Source organism: Haliaeetus albicilla, chromosome 22 (assembly GCF_947461875.1).
Source record: "Haliaeetus albicilla chromosome 22, bHalAlb1.1, whole genome shotgun sequence".
Classification (NCBI taxonomy): Eukaryota; Metazoa; Chordata; class Aves; order Accipitriformes; family Accipitridae; genus Haliaeetus; species Haliaeetus albicilla.
The window spans coordinates 17,405,923-17,430,372 of record NC_091504.1 but is presented as its reverse complement, the minus strand read 5'-3'; the positions used below and the strand labels follow the sequence as shown (position 1 = coordinate 17,430,372).

Sequence of the window (24,450 nt, the reverse complement as noted above, 5' to 3'; positions counted from 1 at the left end):
GGTTGCTCAGTGAGGCTTTTTTATTGACCCTTTTAGGAAACTGAAATATGTAAACTCAGTTCTGTAACTGAAAACTGAACTTGCTTAAATTACTTAGTGAATAAATTAACTAAAAAAAAGCTGCAGGTCATAACTGCTTTTCCTTGCAGAATTATTTAAAGTTAGAGCATTGTTCTCTGTGTCACTGCAAGCCATTACGGTAACACATGGAAAAGTTGAGACGAGGCCAGAAAATAAGAGTTATGGGAACATGAATGAGTGAATGAGGAGTGACACTAAGTAGAATGTTCAGTGATTTTATGACAGGCATTGCTTTGACTGGATGATCAGCACTGACATGACTAGATCATGTTTACATGATGCTTTTCTTCTAGTTATGCTTAATGAGTGGTGAAATAATACAGATGAATTCAAAAATGAGTTTAATCTTTGAGCCAGCAGACTTAGAGGAGGCATCTCCAGCAACTGTCAGCAGGTAATGTGAAAGCATTCAAACTTGGAACTGTCCCACCTTGCACATCGATTCCTGTACCATAGTTGTTTGTTCTTCCCAGGTGTGGTATGATCTATATGGACCCACAACAGTTAGGTTGGAAGCCACTGAAGGATTCCTACATGAATACACTGCCTCCAAACCTGCAGGAAGAACATCGAGAGCTGGTGCGAGACTTAATTTTTTTACATAGCTCTCATTTAGAAGATTAACTTTAAGGTGATGTTCACAGTTTGCCAACTTGAAGGCAGGAATGCAGAATCAAACTTTTTGAAGTACTTTCATGATTTAGAGGGTCCCAGATCTCCTAGAAGCTGTTGTAAATTAGTTTGTAACAAGTAATGTCAAATGTTGTTGCAAGGAAAGTGCATGAGAGCTGGAGATGCTATGAGTACTAGAAATGGAATGTGGGAAATACTGAAAGACTCAAAATGTTTTGAACTCATCCTTCTTCTGTCTAAGACATCTAGAGTTTAGCATGAGAAATGCTCTGTTGCAGAAGCAACTTGCGTTCACTATCAGATAATGGTGGTGTGACTTTGTGATCACTTAAGTACTGCCTCACACAGGTCCTTTCCTGGTCCTCCCTCTGCAGACTTGGAGAATTTCTGATGCCTTATGTTTTATTGAGAGAGAATTGAGGGACAGTGGGAAATGTGGCAACTCCTGTATAGTTTTAAAGCCATTTCCTTTTCTCCTGGCAGGTCAATGACATGTTTATGTGGCTAGTCCAGCCCTGTTTAGATTTTATTCACCTTCATTGCAAAGCCATTGTACAAACATCATCTATTCATCTGAGTTACAGCTTGATGAAACTCTTTACTTGTCTGCTTGGTAAGTACCCTAAGCCTTATTCTTTTTATTTCAATTTTTCTTGTTTTCCTGCTGAGTCTCATAACAAGATGCGTGTTATCAGATGCAAGGAAATACCAAAGAAATTCCTTTACTGTTGAGATCCTACAACACAAGCCCTTTCTCACTCACCTGTATTAATAATAGTGCTTTGACTAGCATACAGAGCTTTCGTATTTGGACACTGGTGTCATTACAAAACTGAACATGATCTTGTAAGTCCATACTTTTGCTTGCTGTTTGCTAGCATCCGAAGAAAAGAATTAGGACCTTTTGTAAATATTTTTGTCTCAATTATTTTTATTTGTAAACAGTATTTTACACAGACAAGATTCTCACTCTGTAGATTTGGCTTTGTTCCACTGAAGACAATGCTCCAAGTTTGTGTCGGAATACTTTTGCAAAAATGCATTTTGAATTGGTATTTATGGTTAATACTGGAATTTAACTAAAATTCAAAATATGTGTTTTAGATGAAATAAAACAATCAGAGGAAGAGGAGAAGGAAAGCATGTCTAGTCAGCAAATCATCTTGTGGCTGCAGGGGCTTTTCCTTTTTGCTTTGGTTTGGACAGTTGGTGGGATCATCGATGCAGATAGCAGAAAGAAATTTGATTTGTTTTGCCGCAACTTGCTACTGGGAATGAATGATGGACACCCACGCCCTAAAAGTGTGAAGCTTACCAGAAACAATATCTTCCCAGAAAAAGGTGCTTCTTCATAACTGTACTTGCCTGGCCTTTTATAAAGCGATAAGAAAACTCAGCGCTGTAGGGGAGAATAGAGTGCTTGGCAGATGTTAAGTCTGCAGCAGAGCCACCATCTGCCAAGCCTTGGGCTGCACAGTTGGGTTCTCTTTCCTGGCTCTTTTAACCAGGAGTAGCATATGCCTCATTTTGTACTCAAACCATGTACCTGAATCTGACCTAAAATAATTTTGTGATGATAATGGCAGTAGCGGGGGAAGGGTATCTAGAAAGCCTTCATGATCTCACAGTGCTGGACGTCTCACACTAAAATGATTGAAGTTTATTTTTATTCTTTAATCAGTGGGCTTTCCTATGTTGTGTTTTTCAATTAACAGGGAGTGTTTATGACTTCTATTTTTACAAGCATGGCAGTGGGCAGTGGAACATGTGGATGGAGTACATAACAAAAGAAGAGCAAGTTATCTCTCCAGGGGCTAAGGTTCACATTGATATCTTTCATTATAGAAAATAATTATTTGACAAAATCATTTATAGGTATAAGTCAACTATGTTAGCTAGCTTTGATTCTACTATATCAGGCTGTTTAATGTTTGATCTGCAACATTTCATTAATCTCTGTAGGCTCCTTTTCATGCTTATGTCTTAATTCTGGTACCATCAGTATTGAAAGTTTGGCACTGCAGGTGAACATGGAGACCTGAGGTTGTCTGATGGTTAAAATTTTGGTTCTGCTTTTGTCTCTGGAATAGCATTTGATGTTGGAGAAATCACGGTAGGAAAAAGACAAAGCCTGAATTTCCATTCCTTCTTTTTTGTTTTCTGTGGTTGATATCATGATTTAGTATAAGCTAATCAGAGAAAGCAATTGAAGAGACTTACTAGTTCTTTGGGATATGGAGAGCAGTACTGAGAGTCCTGGATCCCCTCCATTTCCAAATAGGGTCACTCACATTTTGATGCCAGCTGTGAACTCAAGGGAAGTGTAGCACAGCAGAGATCTCCAAAAAGTACCTATTCTGCAGATGAAATTTCAGGATAAATGAAGCGATGTTTGTTCAGCTTTTCATTCCATTGTAGCTGTGACTGTCTTCTCTATTAAGTACATGAGAGATGTAAGATTACGTTTCATTCTGCTGTCTAAAATTGCTAATGATAAGTGGAAGATGAGGAAGAGAAAAAAATTTTGATAGCACTTTTCCTTTCCCTTTGCACAGTAGAGGAACAGAAATAAGTCATACTTAACCCTGCAGTTCTCCTTTCAGGCTTTATATAGTGTCCATGAACCATAATATAGATAATACCAGTTGTGCTATTTACTGTGTAAACACTGAACAAGAAGTGGGGCCAAATGATCTACCAGAACTTTGTTATAGCCTAAGTTTTCAGAGAAAAGAATTTTTTAAAAATGCATTTGTCCTATAGGCTTCCTGGAGTTGCTTGCAAATATTCATGTTGATTAAGGTATTGGATGTTTGATTTTCATGTGCCATTTTACTTTCCTGTGTAACAGGTATCTGAGCTGATCATTCCAACAACGGAAACTGCCAGACAAATGTTTTTTCTTAAAACATATGTGGAGCATGATGTCCCTTTGCTTTTTGTGGGTCCCACTGGCACTGGAAAATCAGCTATAACAAACAATTTTCTACTACAACTTCCAAAGCAAAAATACATCCCAAGCTTCATCAACTTCTCTGCAAGAACTTCTGCTAACCAAACCCAGGCTATTATTCTGTCCAAGCTGGATAGAAGAAAAAAAGGATTATTTGGACCTCCTTTGGGGAAAAAAGCTATAATATTTGTGGGTAAGACAGCTTTTTTCAGGGTTTTTATATCATTTTAATTCTGGCTTTAGGCAAAGGAAGTGATTCACTGAGACTGATAATTTTGGATTGCCTCAGTGCTCTTTGGCTTTTTTCAGGCATCCAAAGAAGGATTAGCACTGCCCCCTGCTGAAAGGTTTCTAACTGTTTAAGTGGTGGTTGTCTTCAGAATAGTTCATAGTGTTGCAGTGTGACACGAAATAAAATAAACCAAAATCACCAACCACACTAAGTTAAACCATCACCTATAAATATGCCTGTGAAGTATAATGTCATTTGATTCTGGTTAGTTTAATGGGAAGCAAGACTAGCAAGACACAACTTTTTTCTACCTCTAGTTCAAGTTATTTTTTCTTCTGAGCTTTGAAAGCAAACTGTAATTCCTAAACACTGAGGTTTTTTTATTCAATGTCTATGTTCTCCATAGATGACCTAAACATGCCTGCAAAGGAAGTGTATGGAGCCCAGCCACCTATAGAGCTTCTCAGACAATGGATTGATCATGGTCACTGGTATGACAAGAAAGATACATCCAAGATTAATATCATAGATGTGCTGCTTGTTTCAGCTATGGGTCCACCTGGGGGAGGCAGGAATGATATTACAGGTAGAAAATACATTACTGTGGCAAGTAGTTATCTAACTGACTGAAGTTAAAAGACAGGTTCAGTTTTGCTGATGACAAATTCTACATTTATCTATTACTTGTAAACCTACAGATATATTCACTGGCTGGGTCATTCCAAATAGAAGTATGTATGCTTGAGGTCAGATCTATACCTTTTCCAGGAGGAGTTTAATCAAAATTAGAAACAATGTTTTTAATGTTGGTTAAACTATGAATGATGAAAATAATTCTAAAAGTAGAGAACTGGACACTTTTACCATTTTTATTCTTTGGAAAAGGGAGGGAATACATCTTCTTGCAAAGTCTTCCTGGCAGTTCACTTCTGAAATTGTATCTCTTGCTGCTAAGATAGGCTGCTTGCATTTACTTACAAGCATGTTGCCTGCAAGTCCATGACTCCTGTCATATCACCACGAAGGAGGTTATATTTTCTAATGAAAAAGTTATGTCGGTAAAAGCCCTAATGTAGCTACAGCTACACTGTTATAAGGCACTTATGCTACTTTGCTTCATATAAACACTCTAATACAGGTATAACTGTATGTGCTCTGAGGAGGCTTTATTAAAATAACTATTCTGATACAGGTAAATTTGTAAAATTTACTAGTATATAGACTGAATCTTTTTAGCTAAAAACTGATAACAAGATACTTGATTTTGTAAAGTTTACTGTGTCATATCACAATCAACAGGGCTAATGTGAGCTGAAATTTAAATTTGGGCAATAGTGGCCTTGTTGTAACGGAGATTCATATTTTTCATATTAAAAACAGTTATTCTACGTGAAATGCTGATATAAAATATAAACCAGTTTATATTTCTTTTGCATCACTATTGGGGCAGAACTTTGCCAGAAACAAAATCATAAAGCTGGAGCCAAATTCAAATGTTGTTGTTTGAGTGACTGTCAATCCTAGGATATGCTAGCTGATAGGTGGAAAAATGTTTGGACTTTCCTAAATCTTTCTGCATCTTTTTGTGTGTATTACAGGACGCTTCACACGGCACTTGAATATTGTATCTATCTGTTCTTTTGATGATGACACATTAACCAAGATTTTTACTGCAGTTGCTGATTGGCACTTTGGCAAACGCTTTGAGCCTCTGTTTCTAAGGTAATGTGATATATTTCCTGTAACACCTTTGTCATCTTTTCTCCTGTGATTTATCTGCAGAAGTTAAAATTGTATCTCTTTTCCTTCTTAAGGCTGGGTAAAATAATGGTCCAAGCGACAATGGTGATTTATAAGATGGCGGTGGATAATTTTCTCCCAACTCCTTCAAAATCCCACTATGTCTTTAATCTACGGGATTTTTCCAGGGTTATTAAAGGAGTGCTGCTCTGTCCACACACTCATTTGCAAGTAAGTTGTAGTTTAATTATGTTGCTGTAAGAAAGAGCAATGGAAGAAGTAAATTATTTTTTAATACCAGTACGTAAACATCTCAAAATACATGAACTGTGGTTTCAATAGATTGACAAGGTTTAAAATTAGGATAGTCCCTGAATACCTTGCTATATATTTTCTGTCTGTCTCTGAAGGAGAGAGCTGTCATTTTTGTTAATATTCTTTATATGTATTACAGTTGGGCCCGGAGGTCCAAGGCCCATCTGTTAAGGCCTGTACATCAAGTCAGACGGTCCCTTCTCTTGAACTTGCAAACTAAATATACAAAGAAACAAATGTGGGAAAAGACTTGGTATCTATCTTTTACAAACGGCAAGGTCATCAGTGACCAAGACTGAATAATTTAGCCCCGAGTTTGCCTGTTGTCACAAACTACAAATGAATACTGATAGATGTATATGATTTTCATCCATCTACTTTTTTCATCCATTGTCAGTAAAATGTCAGGTTAAAGAAGTATTAGGAGTTTTATTTCTGTTGGGGAGATGTTTTTGCTACAGAAACAGAACAAAACAGCTACAAGCTATTCAGGGGAAATCTTGGCCAGCAACAGTTTTTGGGCAGGGCTTGGGCTAGAACCCATGAGCCATATCTTTGAAAGATTTATTCTTTACTTTATGTTGGAAGGGTAGGGAGATTTGATACAGTAGAGAAAAATGCTTTTACATAAGAGTCCCAGTTTGTATGGGCAGGGAGGACAAAATGGTACCTAGGTGAGGAAGCTGGTTAAGTTAGCAGATGCTGAGCCATGTGCTGAATGGCTCGGAATGGAAAGATTCCCACTGAGTTTAGTACAAGATATAGCAGGGTCCAGATGGACATTTCTGTCCTTTTGTTTTTAAACAAATCCTGCCTGAGCTGTATTTACCCATTTTCTTGTATTTACCCATTTTCTTATATTTACATTTTCAGGATGGAGATAAACTGATCAGACTTTGGATTCATGAGGTTTACCGAGTTTTCTATGATCGCTTAGTTGATAAGGAGGACAGGAAGGTATTCTTTCAGATGGTACAAGAGACAACATCAAATACCTTCAAGCAGAGCTTTAATAAGGTATTTTTGGGTGCTGGGACCAAGAATGAGACTGATGCATTTTCAGAAATACTTAGTCATTGAGATTACATTAGTATTGGACACATTTTTAATTATTTTGATCAGTGCATTTAAAAAGTATAGATGATCTTCTATTCAGTATTGAGTATTATATATATTTGTAGTCAAGTTAATAGAAATTACTTCATATCAGAATGATTCATAACTTCAAAAGGATTCTGTGTTAGTACAGAGGACTATCTGGAATAAATGTGTTACCCAATATTTATCTGGGCTTTTGTTTAACTTAGTATTTGGATGAGCCAATAGGAGTAGTGGGTATTTTTCAGAGACGCCTTTTGGGAACTTGTCCTATGTTTGACAGCAAAATTTCTCTGCGAAGTATGCATATGTGGAAACTTGCATGTCAACCTACAGCACACTCCCCATTTAGATGTTTTTTGTTTTGTTTTGTTTTGTTTTTTCCAGACTAAGATAATAAGTAGAATAGCTGGAAAACAGTGCTTCCCACAGTATCATTACTATGTGGACAAGAATGATTATGACTTTAAGGAAAATAATTCTCTAATTATCTGTTGATTCTTGTCTTTTCCCTAGGTACTGAGTCATCTCTCACCTACTGGAAAAATCTCTGATGATAATATTCGCAACCTGTTCTTTGGAGACTATTTGAAGCCCGACAGTAATGTAAAAGTGTACGACGAAATCACAGACTTAAAGCAACTGACAACCGTGATGGAATACTACCTTGAGGAATACAACAATATCAGCAAAGCACCAATGTCTTTAGTCATGTTCAAGTTTGCTATCGAGCATATCTCAAGGATATGCAGGGTATTGAAACAGGATAATGGACATCTGTTGTTGATGGGGATTGGCGGGAGTGGTCGACAAAGTGCTGCCAAGCTAGCCACCTACATGAATACCTTTGAACTCTTTCAAATTGAAATTACAAAGTCCTATGGAGTCAATGAATGGAAAGAAGATGTTAAGCGAGTCATGCTGAAAGCAGGTGTTGGTAACAAAAATGTGTCCTTTTTGTTCTGTGATAATCAAATAAAGGATGAAGCATTTGTAGAAGATATCAACATGCTTTTAAATACTGGTGATGTGCCTAATATCTTTACAACAGATGAGAAAGCTGAAATTGTTGAGAAAATGCAAGGTGCAGCAAGGATGGAGAACAGGAAAGTTGAAGTCACTCCCCTTGCTATGTACAATTTCTTTATTGAAAGGGTGAAGAAAAATTTGCATATTGTCTTAGGTCTGTATACAATGTGTTATTTCTTAGAATGTTTTTTCTTATGCTTAGTTTTTTTATGCTTCCTAACTGCAAACAAACTTAAGTAACAATTGTTTTTTGTTTGTTTGGTTGGTTTTTTCCCTAGCCATAAGTCCTATTGGAGATGCATTTCGGAATCGATTACGGATGTTCCCTTCACTGATAAACTGCTGCACCATTGATTGGTTCCAAACCTGGCCTACAGATGCTTTGGAAATGGTTGCTAGCAAGTTTTTAGAGGATGTTGAACTCGAAGATGACATTAGAAAAGAGTATGAGTTTATCTGTCGAGAAACATATGAAGCAGATGTTCATTTCCCTCCCCTTCACACCCGCAACGTACTTGATCAGGAAACTGTCCTTATAAATGGACAAAGCTAAGCCAACTCTGGGATTTCAGTGCAAGTCAAAGATACCTAGATATATGTACCTGATGTTTCTGAAAATCAGGCCACTCTTTGAAAGGAGTCTAAAATATTTCTTATAATGGGGAAAAAAAAATTCTGCCTTCACTAACACTAATATAATTTTATAAGCTTAGAGTAATTTCCTCATAATTAACGTAAAGACAGATTGTATTTTCATAGTAATGTGGAAAAATTTTCTCTAGGGTTGTGTCAATGTGCAAATATTTCCAAGAAAGTGTGAGAGAGCTCTCCATCAGCTATTACACTACACTGCGAAGACACAACTATGTGACACCAACTTCATACCTAGAATTGATTCTTACCTTTAAGACTCTGCTGAATAGCAAAAGGCAAGAAGTTGACATGATGAGAACTCGTTATCTTATGGGACTTCAAAAACTTGACTTTGCATCTTCACAAGTAAGTTTCAGATGAAAACACTGAATATGTGCCATATGCATACTTTACTATGGGGTCTGTATAAGCTGATTAAAACTTATAAAAATAAAACTTATTAAATTCCCTCTTCAGTATATTCATGATGCTATTGATAATTTTCTACAGAAAGCCAGCAGGAAAAGTTAGTCATTTTAAGAGATTGTGGTATGTAAGTTGAGATTATAGCACTTAATAGAAAGCTAAATGAAATTGATGGTATTCATTAAATGTTGAAGGAATAAACCTTACAAATCTCATTATTTTCTTAAAACCTTATATGGAGAATCCATGCCTCAGCATCCTAGTACCTATTACCCCTCTCAAAATAGGGGAGAAGTTGAAGAATGTTGTAAGACAATAATAAAAGTTAATTCCTGAGTAGTTTCCCAGTAGGAAATTGATCAGGTTCCAGGTAAACAACCCCCTTTTTCAACCCATGTGATCTGGGGATTGATCTTTCCAAGATGCAAAGTAAAGGGGCTTCCAGATACTTGCTGGATGAAGAAGAACAACCAGTTTGCAGCTGTTGCTAATTCTGTGTTTCCTTCCAAGTTTCTTTTGGCTTTTGTTTTCCACCTGTGCAATAAAGGATTGTTTGGGGTTCCATAAACTGAAACTGACTGTGAGGAAAAAAATACAATTAATCAATTTATTTCTCATTATTGAAATTAAGTGGATCATAAAAAAGCAAGTGTATTGCATAGATAATAAAATGCTCTTAAAAAATCTATTCAGTTAAATAAAACAGCTTTTAGTAAAAACAGGCTAGAGAACTATATTAATAATTATTTAGATCAAATGTCCCTTTTTAGATTGTATTAATATAGTGTCTTCTGATCTTTCTTCCTAAGATACCAAGATGAGAAATGCATGCAATGTTTACACAATTTTTTTCTTGATTTCCTGTTACGTTCATCAGGTTGCAGAGATGCAGAAAGAACTGACTGCCCTTCAGCCTGAACTGATTCAAACTTCTGCAGAAACAGACAAAATGATGATCCAGATTGAAAAGGAAACAACTGAAGTAGATGCAAAGAAAGAACTAGTGTCAGCAGATGAAAAAGAGGCTAATGAAGCAGCAGCTGTTGCTAAAGCTATTAAGGTAGTGTACAGGGGCTTGAGCCTGGAGCATGATGGGTTCGACATCTTTCCAAGTAAATGGGAGTTGTGATGATGTGTTAATGGGGTGATCCAAGCTCTTAAAGTAACAAAGTTGCAAGAGATGATGAATGACATGTTCCTAATATAAACAAGGTAAATTTTGTCTGTTTGGAGTATGACGGTATCTCACAGTGCTGCATAGCTTCCCTTTCTAGTTCACATCCCAAAAGCTGTATAGTTCTTATTTCTGTACTAATATATTCTCCTTCTCAACAGATTGAGTAATGAGGTTATACTGTTTCCAGGCCTAAAGACAGTTCGTTTAGAGTTAGCTGAGGTAATTTGGCATAGCGCTGCTTGGAGCCCTATTAGGCATAACCTAAGAGATACTGCCATAGCCAGACATCTGTAGTACAGAATTTCCTGTGGGAAGCTGCAGGATTCCTCAATATTTTTTGTAACTAGTTGGAAAATTCAGTGATAGATAAGGTAATTACTGAGATCTGAGTACATGGTAAAGAATGTAAGCTACACAGTATATATTTTTTACCTGATCACCACTGTGAGGTTTAACTAAGAACAACTATCTAACCTGTATTTTAATTCTCCTTGTCAGACCAGAGAGACTTTGATCTTGAAGGCTTCTCTGGCTTTTTCAGCTATCAGTTCAGTTTATGGAAGTTACTAATTTCTCTAAAAATCTTCCCTCTTTAAACTGCGCAGACAAATTGTGAAAGTAGTTTTCTCTCCAAGAAACACAATGTTGTGAAGAGTCTTTTTATTAGGTACTTACAAGCAAAGAAGGTTCTCTGAGGCTGTGCAGTAGTGGGGTAATCAGGTTGCGGACCTGGTATTTTATGAAGGTTTACAGGCTTCTGCCTAATGTCTTAACAGGATGAATGTGAAGGAGACCTTGCTGAGGCCATGCCAGCTTTGGAGGCAGCACTTGCAGCTCTTGATACCCTGAATCCTTCAGACATCTCTCTTGTGAAATCCATGCAGAATCCACCTGGTCCTGTTAAGCTCGTCATGGAGAGTATCTGTGTCATGAAGGGGACTAAACCGGAGAGAAAGCCTGATCCAAGTGGCAGTGGTAATGCAGTATTTGTTATCCCTGCCCTAGGAATGCTTGAGGTGCTGCTGAGGTGCTTCTGGCGTGAATGCAGCTATGTGCGCTAAAAGTGTGTTTTGCTAGCAATGACTTAAAACTACACTGAATAGCTAAGAGCTGCTTTTGCCATTGTAACATACTGCCCTTGCTTGACGCTGTTGTACCAGCTTTGTAAATATGATCCCAGTCATCAGCACAAAGTCATCTCTTCAACTTGCTTTGACCCAATCTTGAGATTTTCATTGCCTTGAGGAACTCTGGGAGCTGCGGTGTGCTGTGCACCATTCACCTGTATTTGCCCCTCTAAACCCTGCTACCAAACTTTATCAGTTATGCTGGGAGACAGAATTCTAGCTACACCCCTGCTGTAGGTAATTACTCTAACAAGCTCTTTTTGTGTGGTTTATGTTGTTATTGTGGGATTGCACAGGATTTGCGAGGTAGGAGAGGAAAGAGACCTTCTTCTTTCACTTTTCTTCTACCTTATGCCCCCACAGTCCAACCCTTCATACTTGAAAATAAGTATTCTATAAATATCTTTCATCCAAAACTGTCTTATCTACATTAGGAAGCAATGCTTTTACATAGTTACTGATTTATCTGATAAACTATGCTAAGAAAGACTGTATAGTAATTTTTTTCCCTTATTTTGCTTGGTTTATTTAGAATTTTTATGTAATTAACAATTATGACATGTTAGTGATGCTGAAGTTCCTGTCTGGATTTCTTTAGGTAACGATTTTCCCAAACTAGTTAACAGTGGTTGCATAGTAAAATTCTGTCGCAAAATCATTGATGTTAATTCTTTATATTATGTTTAAGTATGTTTTTCAGTTTGAACATGCATGTTTTAAGCCTGATTTTAGTATTATTTGCAACATAGGTAAAATGGTAGAAGACTACTGGGGGCCATCTAGAAAAATTCTTGGAGATCTGAAATTCCTTGAGAGCTTAAAGGCATATGACAAGGATAATATTCCTCCCGCTATAGTGAAGAGAATTAGAGAGAGGTTTATTGATCATCCAGATTTTCAGCCAGCTGTCATAAAAAACGTCTCATCTGCCTGTGAAGGACTATGCAAATGGGTGCGAGCCATGGAGGTATATGATCGTGTTGCAAAAGTGGTTGCCCCAAAGCGCGAACGTTTGAGAGCTGCAGAAGGATTACTGGACGTTCAAATGCAGAAGCTAAAAACAAAACAAGCAGAACTTAAGGAGGTAGTTGATCGCCTCCAAGCTTTGAATGATGAGTTTGACAACATGAATGACCGGAAGAGAGAATTAGAAAATAATATTGAACTTTGTTCACAAAAGCTTGTGAGAGCTGAACAGCTAATTAATGGTCTTGGTGGAGAGAAGGATAGGTGGACAGAAGCTGCACGATTATTAGGAATTCGGTACGTAGACCTTATAGGAGATGTGTTACTATCATCAGGAACTATCACTTACTTGGGAGCCTTTACTATCGATTACCGCTTAAAATGTCAAAAGCAATGGCAGGTCCTGTGCAATGAAAAGAACATACCATGCTCCAGTGATTTTAGCTTAAGTAATACATTAGGGGATCCAGTCAAAATCCGTGCATGGCAGATTGCTGGATTGCCTGTTGATTCTTTTTCCATTGACAATGGCATAATTGTTTCTAACTCAAGAAGATGGGCTTTAATGATAGATCCTCAAAGGCAAGCTAACAAGTGGATAAAAAATATGGAGAAAACTAACAGGCTGTCAGTTATCAAATTATCTGACACACATTATGTGAGGACATTAGAAAATGCTATTCAGCTTGGAACACCAGTCTTGCTCGAAAATATTGGTGAAGAACTAGATGCTTTCATAGAACCCATTTTATTAAAGCTAACATTCAAACAACAAGGAGTAGAATACATGAAATTAGGGGAAAATATAATTGAATATTCAAGAGATTTCAGGTTTTACATAACAACCCACTTAAGAAATCCTCATTATCTTCCTGAAGTGGCTGTGAAAGTTTGTCTACTCAACTTCATGATTACACCTTTGGGTCTTCAGGACCAACTTCTTGGAATTGTAGCTGCAGAAGAAAAGCCTGAGCTAGAAGAAAAGAAAAATAAACTGATTATAGAAAGCACAGCCAACAAAAAACAACTAAAGGAAATAGAAGATAAAATCCTGGAGATCCTTTCCAGTTCAGAAGGAAACATCTTAGAAGATGAAACAGCAATTAATGTTTTGTCTTCATCCAAAGACTTATCTGAAGAAATCTCTGAAAAGCAAAAAATTTCCTCTGTAACTGAGATGCAAATAGATTCTACTCGAATGGGGTATAAGCCAGTTGCTATTCATTCAGCTGTTGTCTTCTTCTGCATCTCTGATCTGGCAAACATTGAACCTATGTACCAATATTCATTGATTTGGTTCATTAACTTGTATGTTCAATCTATTGCTAAAAGCAAAAAGAGTGAAGATCTAGAAGAGAGAATTAAAAATATAACCAATCATTTCACAATAAGCATCTATAATAATGTCTGTTGTTCACTGTTTGAAAAGGATAAGCTGTTATTCTCCTTCCTTCTGACAGTAGGCATTATGAAGGGAAAAGACCAAATAGACGATGAGGTTTGGCGTTTCCTACTGACAGGAGGTGTTGCTCTTGATAATCCTCACCCCAATCCAGCTCCAGACTGGCTACCTGACAAATCGTGGGCTGAGCTCGTACGTGCATCTAGTCTGACAAACCTCCAGGGACTAATGGAACATGTAAGAGAGAATTTTTCGAAGTGGAAACTAATATATGACTCTGTGAGACCCCATGAAGAAGCTTTCCCAGATGCATGGAGCACACTGATTGGGTTAGATCGCATGGTTATTCTCAGATGTTTGAGACCTGACAAAATTATTCCAGCAGTGCAGGAGTTCATTGTGGAAAATATGGGAAGAACATTTATTGAACCACCGACTTTTGATCTTGGAAGAAGTTACAGTGATTCAAATTGTTGTGCCCCTTTGATTTTTGTATTATCACCAGGTGCTGATCCGATGGCAGGTGAGATTGGTATTAAAAAAATCTTTTTTTATCTGGTTAAAGGTCACTGAGTGTGACTAAGCCGATAACAGTGTAAGCCCCTTCATTGGATCTTTAAAGTATCTTTAAAGTACAATACAGTGATGATGGAATATCAAACATTTGCATCTGCCCATATATAAACAATTATATTAAAATGCTAAAGGGTGGAATGAATGTAGTTGTGATGAAATGTCTAGGTGTCTGAGCAGCAATTTAGGGATCTAACAACTTGTAACATCCAGACCAGTTTATAATTCATGCTTGCATTACAATTATTTCAGTGGGTGTTTGGGACTTGCCCCAGTCTTTGTTGCAACCCCTCCTCTAGAAAGTTTCCTCCCTCTCAGTTACTAATTAAACGGTGTATATGACCACACTTAAAAACACATCTGTTAAATGTCCTTTAAAAAATAACCACCCAGACTATTTTTAAACCTGGTTTTCTGCCAAAAGAATTGTAATATGGAGCCATACCGTAAGGATGTATTTCTAGGAGGTTGGTTTTGATGGGAAAGCTGGAGGGTTATTTTTAACCAGATCTAAAGATCCAATTTACAGCTCAACCCCCACAAACAATTGTACCCATGCAACAAAGAGTAGAGAGCTGTAATGCAGGCTGGAACTGAGCACTCAGTGCTAAAGGAGAGGACAGGCATTTAACCTGGCTAGTTCTTGTTCGTTTGTTTTTAGTATTACTTTTTACACCTAAATTTTAGCATATGCCTCAGAAACACAGTGACTGATAGAGCATTTGATACTACTTCTGGGTTGTTGAGGTGGGGTGGGGTTTTTTTTCAGTTGAGTAAAATATTTGTTGAATTTTGCCCCTTTAATTTTTTGCATTATAAAAATTATGAATATAACATAGATCTACTTTCTAACAGACTGTCTTTGTTTGCATGTGTGAAACTTGCCATCATAGGTTTGCTAAAATTTGCTGATGATGTTGGCATGGGAGGCGCAGGCATTCAAACTGTTTCACTTGGACAGGGCCAGGGCCCAATAGCAGCAAAAATGATTTATCAGGCTATTACTGATGGAACCTGGATAGTGTTACAAAACTGCCATCTTGCAACTAGCTGGATGCCTACTTTGGAAAAAATCTGCGAGGAAGTTATAGTGCCTGAGAATACCAATGATAAGTTCAGGTAGGAGTTTTAATATTTTACTCTTCTTAATGGGAGTATTTCTTGTTTGCTGAAGACACTAATAAAAAGAAATGAAACTTCTTTCGTGTGAAGAAGTAAGTATAACATTCATATCATTTATGTGCAGTGATAAAATAAAGATACTTAATTAGGATGTCATCTTTTGCACCTGTCCAATGCAATCTACTTTATGCCTGGATTTTGGAACAAATTTAGATGTTGTTATTATAGTTAAGCAAGTAATAAAACTTAGTCTTCTGCAGATCAATGTTAAGGATTTGTCAATATTGATGATTTTTGGATAATGTGCTCTTTAAAATTCTTTTCAGGTTGTGGTTAACTAGTTATCCGTCAGAAAAGTTTCCTGTTAGCATCCTCCAGAATGGCATCAAAATGACGAATGAGCCTCCAAAAGGAGTTAGAGTGAACCTTCTTCGATCATACCTTAATGACCCCATCTCTGACCCTGTGTTCTTTAGCAGTTGCAAAAAGCCAGAAATGTGGCAAAAACTGCTGTTTGGCCTTTGTTTTTTTCATGCTATTGTGCAGGAAAGGAGAAACTTTGGCCCACTGGGTAAGGTTGAGATTATTTTACAGGTTGTTTCAAAATGATTAGTAGTTTTGAAATGCATTATTGGAGCCTCTCTGTGAAAAGGCAGTATTGTTGTTAGCAGTATTACAAAAGTGCAATCTGTATTGCACAGAACATAATAAAGTTTAAAAGCTGTTATTTGCAGGGATTCTAATTCAGGCAAAGCTACTCTTGAAGCTACTAAAAGTATTACCCTGGGGGAGGACTAGAAAGTACCAGTTTTCCGAGTAAATGTATTATACAGTAGTTACATTAAATTATAGCTTACTAAATTATTAATTTATTACTGTAGTTCTTACCATGAAATCCAGTTCTATTTTAAATTTTCATAATTAAGATGTTTCTTCTTGAATTCTGCTTTTGTTATTTATGTGTATACTTCCTTTTATCAAAGCTAGTGCATTTGTTTACTTGGTATGAAACAAATTTATGTAGCTGCAGTGTGTTGTTCATAGTAGCAATGAAAATATATGTATCAGTAAGATTTCCGCTTCAGATTTTTCTATAATCTTGAAATATTTAGAAAACTATGTAGAATTTCTACATAAAATGTAGAAATATATGGAATTATAGATTCCATTTTTATAACTATATAAAGTTTATGCTCTCCACTGGTGTACATTAAATTCTCAGTCTCCATTCTGACTGAGGCTGTCTTTGTCATAACAGGTTACTGTTATGAAATGTTATATTTTGACTGAAAGCCACTGTCCTTATTTTAATAGGCAGCTGTTTAAATAAACGCTAGACTGTCAGTATGAAGATACTAGTTTATTGCTTTAAAGTAAAAATATAATTTTTGTAAGTGACAAATAGGTCACTTTCAAAAGCAACATCTACTGCTTAATGTGACCAGCTGTCTGGGAGAAGAAGGATTGTTGCAGCAATAGCCCTATTTTTTTTGGTTTGCTCTAGGGGTATGGGTTTTCTGAAGGATTCCCTTACCTGGAGTATGCTCCTGTGTGTTTTTTTTAATTATACTGTTACCCTGAATGTCATATATAAACAGCATTAATAGATGGGCAGATTGAATAAAAATTAAAATCAATCAATGAATTAACACTCTTGTCATCGTCTCCAGATAGCAACAGATTAGCTGAAAGTACTGAGCAGGTCTGTATTCTGCTTAAGATAAAAAAATAATTTTTCCACAGTGTGTGATGCCAAAATGCCTGTGCTTATGTTTTAATTATATAGAATGATAGTAATAGTGCCTTAGGATACAATATTGTTATCCAGTCATATTGTCCATTGTGCAATAATCAGCCTGGTAAATTCCAGGGCTGCTTCTAGGTACTGTCTAGCAGCTGTTACCTTCAGCTCTGTAGTAGCAGTATAGTACCAATACCATCATTTCCACAGCATGGTCATCAGTACAGGGCACCATTGCCCTGTATATCTTTTCTGAATTGAACAGGTTGGAATATTCCATATGAGTTCAACGAATCTGACCTCAGAATCAGTTTGCAACAGATCCAAATGTTTCTGAATGAATATGAAGAAATCCCATTTGAAGCTCTCACATATCTAACAGGTACAAGCAGTCCACCCTCTAACATGTGCTGACTTTGCTAGGCACTTTCAGCTGGTGCAGTGATAAACTGATGAGTTCTTGACAAATTGAGTGGATTCCATTCAGGTTTACTTTCTTGGCCTTCCACATACAGACAAGGTGAATCCCAAACCCTCAGATGTAATTGCTGTCTTGGTTCATATATAGCTAGAAACATTACTAATGGTCCAGCAAACCTCCTGGTCTTTGTTTCTTATATGTCAAATAAAAACATCAATGGCCTCTGTTTCACCTTAGCTGATAAATATGATCTTGACACAGTAAGCATTGTCAGTTTACCAGAGGATGTGATAATACTCATCAGTTTAAAGCAGGAGGTGTTGACCTCTGTAAGTAACTTGGTTGCTGTGGCTATTCATTTCTCTTTCTCCAGAAAGACAGCTGCTTCTTGGCACCTCCTTTGTCACCGTTATAAAGATCATTCCTGATTTTTGCTAATATTATGATTAGCTTTATGAAAAAGAATTTTGGGAGTCAGGATTAAAGTAATAACTGTGAGCTTTTAGCTGTTTTCTGTACTTTGTGTCAGTGGAAACCTCCCCTCATTGCTTGCCCATTACTTAAATATCTCCAACCCCTTCTGCACAGGGGTATTGCATATTTGTGATCCCTTGTCTTCTACTGTATACATTATTAATCAGGTTAAGTTTGCATGAAAGGAACAAGACAAGGATCAGCTATATAGCACTGTTCAGATTTTGACAATTCTAAGAATTCTTATGAGAATTTCAAGCAAAAGAGCTGTCATTTAAAACATCAGATTATTTACTGTGGCATGAAGAGGAGTTTCTCAGACCAGCTCATAGTGTTCCTTAAACCTTTCATCATCAAGACCCACAAATTTGGCCCATAGTTCCAAAGGTGTTAAAGTGCCTAATTTCCATTGAATCAATTGAAGTATAGGACTTAAAAACTTTTGAAGATCTGGAGCTTCGGAACTTCAACTTGCTGGAGTTATACATTATTGCAAAACAATTTTTATTTGTTCATTAACTTTCAATTTTTCATCCTGGTTTTCTTTGCCCTTTCCCAGGGGAATGTAACTATGGAGGTAGAGTAACAGATGATAAAGACAGACGTCTTCTCCTGTCCCTTCTTTCCATAGTCTATAGCAAGGATATAGAGCAGGACAAGTATATGCTTGCAGCTGGTGATGACTACTACATACCACCACATGGTCCATATGAGGTGAGAAAATAATAGATGTAAATTATGTCTGATTTACTGGGAAAAACCTTATCTACACTGTACTTTGGTATACTGAATACAACAAATAGAAAATTAAAAAAGTAAGTTCACAAAGCCATGCCAGAATATATCTTATGTATGAAATATGAATCTGGTACTTAATATCTAACACACTCCAATGGAGATGTAGTGATCATCCAATATTCTGATGTTTGTTGACGCAAAGAGCCACCCCTATGCATGTTTCCAGTACAGTTCTAGAAAGCCAATAGGAGTCAGGCTTCAGGAATTTACAGGGTACTTTTGCACCCTCTTGGAACCACTTTTGTCTTGGAAGCAGTGATCAGGATGAGGAGTTGGAATGGCAGGTATATACTCAATTTTCATCCCCTTTTTCCCTTCTAACAACTGCACAGATATAACAAATGTGCTCAAACCCCACCTATTTGTGTAGCGTGCAGTTGTAGGGGTGATACATACAGCATCCTACTGTCCTCTATGACTCTTACCAGAGTTCCTTGTATATTTCTAATGTACATTCCTTTCTCTTGCTACTTACGTGAGGGTAGTAAGAACAACTCCTCAGTGAGTCTTTTGAATCATTCAAAACTTTTATATTTATCTCTGTAGACTGAGTAAGTCAATTCCTGGATGCATTTAACTGGGATCTAATGTGCTTGATTGTAAATGGGAAGGTTCTGTCCAAGTTGGGTTTACTGATAGTTTATGAATATAGCATTGCACGATTTCTAGTATCTAATTGTTTCTTTTACAGTCTTACATTGAATACATAAGAAGTTTACCAATTACAACACACCCTGAAGTGTTTGGACTTCATGAAAATGCAGACATTACCAAGGATAACCAGGAGACTAACCAGCTTTTCCGTGGAGTGCTCCTGACTTTGCCTAGAGAAGCAGGAGGAAGTGGCAAGTCCCCTCAGGTAACTGGGGAAGAAAGATCAACTTGCACTCTGGAAAGGTGCCCTTTCCTGTCATGTCCTAGGTCTCAGAGTAATCCAACACCTCTCATCACATGACTGTGGCATTGGGAGTAGATGTGAACGTTCCTGTAGAGAAGCAGATTTGTCATGGAAGAACCTTTAAAGATGGAAGATACCCTAATGGCTTTGAATTTAAATTGGTTAATACCACACAACCTGGTTGAGTAGAACATGCAGTTTGAATAAGAATGTTTCTTTCATGTTTTAAAATAACAGTGAAGTGCTTCATTTCAGTCATGAATTGTAGTTAGAGCACAGTTAACAATCACAATTGGTAAAGCACCTCACATCACATCCATCTCTAGGCAATTTTAAAGTATGACATTTAATTCCAGTCTACAAATTTCAATGATGGAGGTTCACGCACTGGCCTGACTTCATCCAGCAGTGGTTGTATGACCAACCATCCCTGCCATTCTCACTGGGGGACAGACTCCAGAGTGCCAGGAGATTCTATCAAGTCATTCAGCCATCAGGCAAATGACATAAGCCCATTAGAGGCAAAAGTTGTCTTCCTGGTGAAGCCTGTGCTATAATGGCACTTCCAGTCTGTTATTACTTATTGAATGCTTGGGTTTTGAGATGCAATTTTTTGCTTTCCCTTGGCTGCTTCAGTTTCTACAGTCCCAAACATGTAACTGTGTTTGTGACTTGTGTGGCACAAAGAAAGGGGGCAGTTTGGCAGAATAGAATCACTTGCACATGGACCTCACTGTCATCTACCCCTCCATGGAACCTGGTTGTGAAGATGCTGGGAATTTCTTTCCTTCATCCTGTACTCAGGCCAAATCCATGCCCCTTTGAGACACAGATAAATGACCTTTCAAGCCCCTCAGATTTGACTTCCTATATTTCATACACAAGTGGATTCTTGAAAAGTGGAATCAATGGAGCCTCATTTCCTGTGGGGTTGTCTAATGATCGTATTCTCTGACGTCTAATATGCTGTAAGTACAGCTTCTCTCGTGGCTGGGGTATTCATATGGTGTTCCCATCATTTTCCCCATGCTGCATGCTTTGTCTTTTCCTTCACTGTGGCAGTAGCAGGATTATGCTTCTCTGCCCTGCAGCCCGTTTCCTTAGAAGTTGCCTAAAAGCTTTTTGCAAATTAAACTGAAATTGCTAACAAATTTAAAATTATTGAGAAGGGAAAAGGAGCAAGCAGGCACATGCAGAGACAGATGGGATGATGCACAAAGAGAGGAGGAACATGTAAGCACTATTTCTTTAGGAAAATGGACTAAAATACTTATGTGGTTATACAGAAAAAAATACAAAATCTATAGTGTTTTATGGAATGTATTGAATAAAAATAGGTGGAAAAAAAGGGAAATTCCTCATTCATTGCAAACTTGTGATTTCAGGAAACTGTTGAAGATTTGGCGCAGGACATCCTGTCCAAATTACCAAGTGACTTTGATGTTAAAGAGGTTATGAAGGTATACCCACTACTTTATGAAGAGTCCATGAATACAGTTCTTAGGCAAGAACTAATTCGATTTAACAGGTACGGCTCAGTGTTTCATGTAGCGCTACTAATACTGAAATATGCTTGTGTGCATCAGTGCTAGCAACTCACAAGCCTTAAACAGTTATAAGCCTTTTACAATACATTGTTCTTAACATGATAGATTCTGCTTTGGATGAACCTTTTAAAAAGACTTGAAAGCTGCAGCTGACTACCTGAATATAGAAATAGTACCTATATTCTTGGAGTATGAACTTAAATCAGATTAGAGTTTGTTGTGTTGATGTAGGGCAGCCTACTTTATTTTTTTAAGTCATACCCAGGCCCCAATATTAACAGCACACTATGTTAATTAGTGTTACATTTTTTTAAAGCTCTTGTCACTTGATTTTCCTTGTCTAGAATGGGAATTTTCACTACCTTTCATTTCTCTGTGTGTGTTTTTTCTTTGTTTGCTTTTCCAAAGTTAAGTAAGAGTTTTGATAACTACAGGTGAGATAAGGAATTTCTGACAGGACATTTACCAGCTTTGATCGGCCCTCCGTTCAAGTTGGACTTGCATGTCTTTAGCCAGATATTAAGAAGTAAATAATGAGATGACAATTTCTTTGTTTTATCTGAAGGCTTACTGAAGTTGTTCAAAGCAGCCTCACTGATTTAGGCAAAGCCATTAAAGGCCAAGTGTTGATGTCATCTGAACTTGAAGATGTTTTCAACAGCATACTAATGGGAAAAGTACCATCAATGTGGGCTGCCAAATCCTATCCATCACTGAAGCCACTGGGAAGTTATGTGTCTGATCTCCTCTGTCGTTTGGCCTTCTTCCAGGTATGCTAAACTGATTCTGACAGGTCTACAGACTCAGTAGTTGAAAGCTGAATGGGTAAAATGTGTATCAGTGTTGTCCTCACTCAGCAGTACCCTTATAGCTCTGGATTGTGAACTACTTGCACATAGTCATGACCAAATATACACTGCATTAACAGCACTGGAATTAGCTGGGCAATTGCTCAGCAGGGTGAGTTGGAAGTATAATCCTTTGGTGCTAATCCAGTGCTGCATTTGGTAGTTTCCATTCCTCTATTTCTAGAAGATGCATTTTACTTTGCATTACTTTACTTGATGTCTTAATGGCTTCCCTGCTCAAGGGACACTGAAGCAGGTGTGAGAATGCTTTAGAAACAGTGTATAACAGGTACTTTTAAATATTATATATGTGACATGTGACTGTAAATCTCTAAGTTTAATAAAAAGTTACACCACTTCCACATGCTTTTTGAACAAGCTATTTTATTCTTTACTCACCCTTCCATTATTTCCCTTGCATTCTTAGCGCTCTCTTTAAATTACTTAAAATTTCAGATGTACCTTAAATAGCTGAGGTTCTGAGATGTAGTGGAACTCCATACAAGTCAGGGGAGGAGAAAGCTAGAAAAAGCATCTGAAAGATTTGTATAAGCAGCAGAGTTTCCCGTTTGCTGAATCAGAGTACCATATGGGCTTCTTTTGACTCCACGTTGCTTAGAGTAGTGTGGGGACATTCTGCGCTTGCCTTGTTTTTTCTACTGCCTTTGTGATATCCAATAAAGATAGTGGCCCAAGATCTTGTCTGGCATCTTTGTGCTGGAATTATTTCCTCTACTAGGATCTGATGTATTGGCTGTAGCAAGTGCCCTCACAGTGATCAGTGAAGATACTATGTAAGAAAATTTGGCCTTTTTTCATGTGTTTACAAGACTGTAAAAGATGGTAGATTGAGAAAAGTGTCCAAATTCACTCTTTTTTTTTCTTTTTTTTTTTTGCTGGCTAGTATCTAGACTTAACAAAATATGCTAATGCTACTCCCTGAAATTTCTTTCTCAGTAGCACTGAGTTCTGGTTGTTTCAGAATGAGTGATTATTTTTGTTGTCATCATAAATAACTGACTTCTGTGATTTGTTGTCTCTGAAAAACATAGAACTAATGGTTGTATCCAGAGGGTCCCATCAAGGTTTAGATCTCATTGTGCTGTTTGACTGTATCTGAAAAGACATCCCTTTTCTGGTGAATTGGCACAGCGAAGCCACAAATGTATTTATTCTTACATTTGTTTTTTCTCTCCATATTCAGGATTGGGTCATCAATGGGCCACCCACAGTCTTTTGGCTTTCAGGATTCTTCTTCACTCAGTCTTTTTTGACTGGTGTTTTACAAAACTATGCCAGAAAATACACCATCCCAATTGATCATATTGGATTTGAATTTGAGGTAAGACAATGCAGAGGAATTTTGTTTTTCTTGAACAGCTTGAAACATGTTCTGGGGCAGCACGGAATAGTTTTCAAATGAAAAGAAATTTTATTTAAAGGAGCAATTTCAGACTATGACTTGTAGGATTTAATATTCTCCAGATAAAAATAAAATCAAGCAATGGTTTACTCATTCTAGGTGATGAAACAGGAGCACACAATGGACAAAATGCCAGAAGATGGGGCTTATGTGAGAGGCCTTTTTTTGGAAGGTGCACGATGGGATAGAGAATCCTTGGTAATTGGAGAATCACTTCCAAAAATCCTGTATGATTCTTTGCCCATAATTTGGCTGAAACCTGGAGAAAGTTCCACATTTCTTCATATGAACATCTATTCATGCCCTGTATACAAGACAAGTGCAAGAAGAGGTGTCTTATCCACTACTGGCCACTCAACCAACTATGTTCTCTCAATTGAACTCCCTTCAGACAAGCCCCAGAAACACTGGATAAATCGAGGTGTGGCAGCCCTATGCCAGTTAGACGACTGACAGTATGCAAGTCAAAACACTCGCATTTTGTTATTAAAAGATATATTTTACTCCCCAATGGCTGCGATTTTTTTTTTTTTTTTATACTGGGATTTCCTGCTGACTTCAAAGCAGCTCCCAAATTCCTTTGGTTTTTAGCCATTATCAACCACTGAGCAAGAGTGAGTGAAAATAGAACACTATAAACAGAAACTTATTTCAAAGGCCTGGGCTTTATCTTGCAGTAGATCAGAATGAACAGAACTCCCATCAAACTGTGTGCCACCCACATCATTACAAAACTTGTGAAATCCTAATATTACCACCTAGCTGCTATCAGAGGGCTTTTTTTTCTTTTTAA

General features: G+C 37.3%; 2 protein-coding genes across 9 annotated transcripts in view; one reads left to right on the top strand and one right to left on the bottom strand.

Moving 5' to 3' along the window:
* Nucleotides 1–24,168, top strand: part of DNAH3 (dynein axonemal heavy chain 3) — a 63,436-nt gene extending 39,268 nt beyond the window's left edge. The window contains exons 38-62 of the mRNA XM_069810084.1: nt 375–475; nt 555–660; nt 1,198–1,327; nt 1,819–2,055; nt 2,430–2,533; nt 3,566–3,860; nt 4,306–4,485; nt 5,498–5,621; nt 5,714–5,870; nt 6,828–6,971; nt 7,569–8,235; nt 8,360–8,525; nt 8,864–9,080; nt 10,018–10,200; nt 11,094–11,292; nt 12,194–14,335; nt 15,279–15,504; nt 15,834–16,078; nt 17,514–17,630; nt 18,703–18,857; nt 19,633–19,800; nt 21,225–21,367; nt 21,952–22,156; nt 23,439–23,576; nt 23,757–24,168. Of these exons, the coding sequence (XP_069666185.1) occupies nt 375–475; nt 555–660; nt 1,198–1,327; nt 1,819–2,055; nt 2,430–2,533; nt 3,566–3,860; nt 4,306–4,485; nt 5,498–5,621; nt 5,714–5,870; nt 6,828–6,971; nt 7,569–8,235; nt 8,360–8,525; nt 8,864–9,080; nt 10,018–10,200; nt 11,094–11,292; nt 12,194–14,335; nt 15,279–15,504; nt 15,834–16,078; nt 17,514–17,630; nt 18,703–18,857; nt 19,633–19,800; nt 21,225–21,367; nt 21,952–22,156; nt 23,439–23,576; nt 23,757–24,110 (6,903 nt within the window). The 3' untranslated portion in view covers nt 24,111–24,168. The remainder of the gene's footprint in view (nt 1–374; nt 476–554; nt 661–1,197; nt 1,328–1,818; nt 2,056–2,429; nt 2,534–3,565; nt 3,861–4,305; nt 4,486–5,497; nt 5,622–5,713; nt 5,871–6,827; nt 6,972–7,568; nt 8,236–8,359; nt 8,526–8,863; nt 9,081–10,017; nt 10,201–11,093; nt 11,293–12,193; nt 14,336–15,278; nt 15,505–15,833; nt 16,079–17,513; nt 17,631–18,702; nt 18,858–19,632; nt 19,801–21,224; nt 21,368–21,951; nt 22,157–23,438; nt 23,577–23,756) is intronic.
* Nucleotides 13,199–24,450, bottom strand: part of LYRM1 (LYR motif containing 1) — a 28,822-nt gene continuing 17,570 nt past the window's right edge. For 3 of the 8 annotated variants that reach the window (XR_011329325.1, XR_011329328.1, XR_011329330.1), the window contains 2 exons: nt 19,735–19,926; nt 13,199–13,383 (listed from right to left, as the gene is read on the bottom strand). The gene's annotated coding sequence lies outside the window, so the exon portion shown is untranslated. Of the gene's footprint in view, nt 13,384–19,734; nt 19,927–23,643; nt 23,962–24,450 lie in introns of those variants that run through there. The other 5 variants (XR_011329326.1, XR_011329329.1, XR_011329323.1 and 2 more) reach the window with 2 other exon arrangements.